The 3,866-nt window shown below is 38.4% G+C and overlaps 1 protein-coding gene across 1 annotated transcript in view; it reads right to left on the reverse strand.

The window, feature by feature from the left end:
- Positions 1-3,866, reverse strand: part of DHX36 (DEAH-box helicase 36) — a 57,402-nt gene that overhangs the window by 5,265 nt on the left and 48,271 nt on the right. Inside the window, 2 exon segments of the mRNA XM_019503173.1 lie at positions 4-336; positions 2,172-2,324. Coding sequence (XP_019358718.1) covers positions 151-336; positions 2,172-2,324 — 339 coding nt within the window. The 3' untranslated portion in view covers positions 4-150.

Genomic DNA, 3,866 nt, shown 5'->3' on the forward strand with positions numbered 1-3,866 from the left:
TCCAGACATTACAAACTACTGAAATTAACTGTTCTTTAATAAGGTGAAATTACTACGTTGCCCTAAAAAGTCTCAAGTCTACCTAGATAAATGCTATAAAATTAAAGAAAAACTGGCAAAAATGTCATCTTTCTAACAAGAAAGAAAGTGTCAACTATAATGTTCGTTCTGAAATCGAGGAGCAAAGTTTCTGGCACTTTCATTCTCTTGTGTTGTGATTAAGTCTATAATGGCTGTCAGGACTGCTGTGTCCCTGGATTTAGTGTCATTCCAGTCCACAGGGTGCGGGTTTTCAATTTTCTCTTGTAGAAGGTCGTCTAGTTCACTTCTTAAATTCTGCAGATAAAACAAAGTGGGGTTTTTGGAGTAAAGACGACAGCCAACCTAGAATGCTGCATACAATTTAATGTTATAACACAAAGGTAAGATTACTTAGACCATCAGTTTTTCTACAGATAATCATCATATCCTTGATAATTCTTTACCCCAAACATTTCAACACTTCCATTTGTAGTAGATGTGACACTAGATTTGAAGTTAACATGGCTTCTTTAAGTCTGGCAAAAATTTATACCAGAATAGGTCAGTAGACAAACAAGTTGAATGCAACCATTGATCATATTGCTGCTTTCATCACAGATCCCTGAATAAGAATGGTCATGCTGAATTTTATGTCTGGCCATTTCATTTATGGCCAACTTGAAAAAAAAAATGCTATTGACTTTAAATACTCTTTAAGTCTTGCACTCAAATTACTTGTTTCTAAAATGCATGGAAATAAGATTAAAGGTATGTCTCAAGGACCAGGACTTACTATTTCCCGCTCAGAACATGTGCCATAAGTCAACAAATAAGTTAATAAAATCATTGCTAGTCTTAGAATTATTAACATTTGAAAGATCTATAAATCATGAATCAGAGATTCAATAAATCATAATTCCATCTAAAAGCCTCATAACTATTTGAAAACAGATTAATAGATTAAGGCCAGTTTTCTAGCACAGGACTTCCCTGAATTCTTGCTTAGATTCCAGTATCTGTGGTTGAGCTAGGGTACATCTTTTAGAGAAAGATCCCATCTTGATTTAGAAAATCCTTGTTGTTATTGTTCCAATTTCTAAGAAGAACTTTTCTAGATTAAATTTCCAGACATTTAATTTTATTGGACCTTTCCCTGATAAGAACCCCAATAACAAAATGTGTTTCACCATGTAGATACCTATTGACTGATCAAGTCACTTCCTAACTTTCTTTCATAGGGAAGTTTCTCACAATAAGGCAGACCTTTAAATCCTTCACTTACTCTTTTTATGTACCCTCTCTAACTCTACCTCCCCACGCCCACACCCCAAACTTCTTTAATTTTGAATACACTATTTCACTTTTGCATAATTACATATCAGTGAAAACCACGTAACAATCTTCCTACTTGTACATGATAGTACAAGTATACCATACTCTTTTTGCCATACAAAGAACCTCATTAGCCCTTTTGCTGTTACACTAAGAGCTGATGTAAAAGATTATTTGTCAAAACCCCCACCATTTTTCCTAGAGCCAATACTTCTTAAGATGGAGTATCCCATCATGTGGATGTCCTGCATTCTTTGATCCCAGATGTCTAAATGCTATAGAACATTTTTTTGCCCAGATTAGCAGACAACCTGGACCAGTGGTTCTCAAATCATTTTGGACTTGAGACACCCCTCACAAAAGCTAGCTCTTTGTTTTCACTTGTTTTTTTTGATTACGGAAAAATAATACCACAGTTTTTCTGTTGCAAAGAACTCAGACTAGTATAGGTCACAATCTTTTTTAACACTACGAATTCCTATTTGAAATCTCTGGGTTTATCCTGTGAATCGTGTTTGCACACCTAATAGTGCTAACACTGCATGGCAATCTGGATCACCCTTGAAAGGATCAAGACACCTCAGAGGGCTGTGGCACATTTGGTTGAGAATCACTGACCTAGACCATTCTGTACCTGTGATCTTTACTACTACTTGAATCTAATACATGTGTAGATTTGCAACACCAATTGTTTTCTTCCAGAACATCAATACAATTATTAAATAGCACATGGTCAAGATTCCTACTGGACACCACAATTTCTTTATGAAACACAAACAATTACCCATAGCAATATTCCAAAATATGCCAATCATCACCTTGACTAGTTGGGCTATCCTTGCAGGAGACTGAAAGACAATCCATTCATCCACAGCAATAGTATCCTGATCGTTATCCTTCTGAATGGAAATATCTCCTCCAAAGAACAAGAGACAGTATGGAGAGACTTCTGTACAATCATAGAGGTAAATCTGCAACAAGCCAAAAGTATGTAGCGACACTAAGAAGCAAGTTAATCCATCCAAAATGGCAATGCTATAATCACTAAGTCAAAGAACACCAGAGATCATGTCTTTAGAATAATTTCTGAATCAATAAAATAGTAATTATATGACTTAGTTCAAATGAAGCTATTATATATATTTTCTGTTAGAGAAGAATAGAAGCCCAAATTGCTAACAGTTTCCCTTGGCAAAAAGTTCTGAAATCAAAGAAATTATCTTGATTGATATTAAGTTTAGCTACAACCTTTTGGAGCAAACTTTTACATTAAGACACTTGACACAAGTCAATTAAAATAAAGGAATGATCTTGTTAGCAACAAGTAGTATATTATTACTGTTATCTCAACCTATTAGTATGAAATTAATTAATATAACTGTGGTCACCAAGGAACTAAATCTGAAGAGCCACAAAGTTCAAGAGAGGATGAAAAAGTGGAATACTATAAAGCAATTTCTATCTAGACAGGACAGGTGCTTAGACGTTTCTCTTATCCTTTAAAGCAGTGGTCTCCAAACTTTTTTGATCGTGCACCCCTATCAGTAAAAAATTTTTGAGCACCCCCCAATATATGTATATTTATATAAATATAAATAGAAGTTCTAATATTTTCTTCCCGCACCCCAATGGATCATCTTGCGCACCCCACTTTGGAGACCACTGCTTTAAAAGAAAAAAAGAGGGAGCCTGACAAACATGCTCTCTAAGAGAGAACTACAACGAGGGAAAATACATATTAACAAGGGATTGGAAAGTTACAGAAGATGGAGAGACGCCAAAAGGAACAGAGGGAGCACAGGAATAAAGAGATCTTGGAATGCGCAGAATTTCTCTGAAAAGGATTTTACATTTGGCATCAATCCAGGTAGTCACCCCACTTTTACATGTGCACACACTTAAAAAAAAAAAAAAAACAAAAAAAACCAGCATGTTCATTAAGACACAAAGCAAGCTGAGATGCTATGTTGACGAGTAGTTAATAAAGTGTTACAATCATTACAAAATGCAATACTGCAGGGGCTGGCAACCCCCAGTATGCATGCCAAGCATGGCACGAGAGGCCATTTTCTTTAGCACGCATTGGGACCGGGGAGGCAGCAGCTGTTTGCAGCCTTCCAGCTGCAGCCGGCCCCAGCTCTGGGTAGCTCGGGGTGGGCAAATTATAGCCCATGGGCCAGATCCGGCCCGCAAAACCATTCTATCTGGCCCGCAGAGCCCATAAAGAATTTAGAAAATGAGTATTTATCTGTCTTTGGTTCCTGTCAAAGATGACAGGAATCAGGGGCAGTAGGACCCAGGGGAAGCCCAGCAGGCTCCAGCAACAGCAGGGCCTGCCTGACCCTGCCCCTCCAGCCAGAAGCCCCAGGAGGGGCTTCTGGCCTGGGACCATGTGGCTGCCTTGGCTGGAACCGCATGTAAAGGGAAAGTGGGGGAGGGCAGGGGAGGATCCTGGGCAAGGAAGATGGCCGGGGAAAAGCTGAATGCAGAGCAGGGGGAAGCTGCCTCTCCCC

Source organism: Gavialis gangeticus, unplaced genomic scaffold (assembly GCF_001723915.1).
Source record: "Gavialis gangeticus isolate Ggan-Ray unplaced genomic scaffold, GavGan_comp1, whole genome shotgun sequence".
Classification (NCBI taxonomy): domain Eukaryota; kingdom Metazoa; phylum Chordata; order Crocodylia; family Gavialidae; genus Gavialis; species Gavialis gangeticus.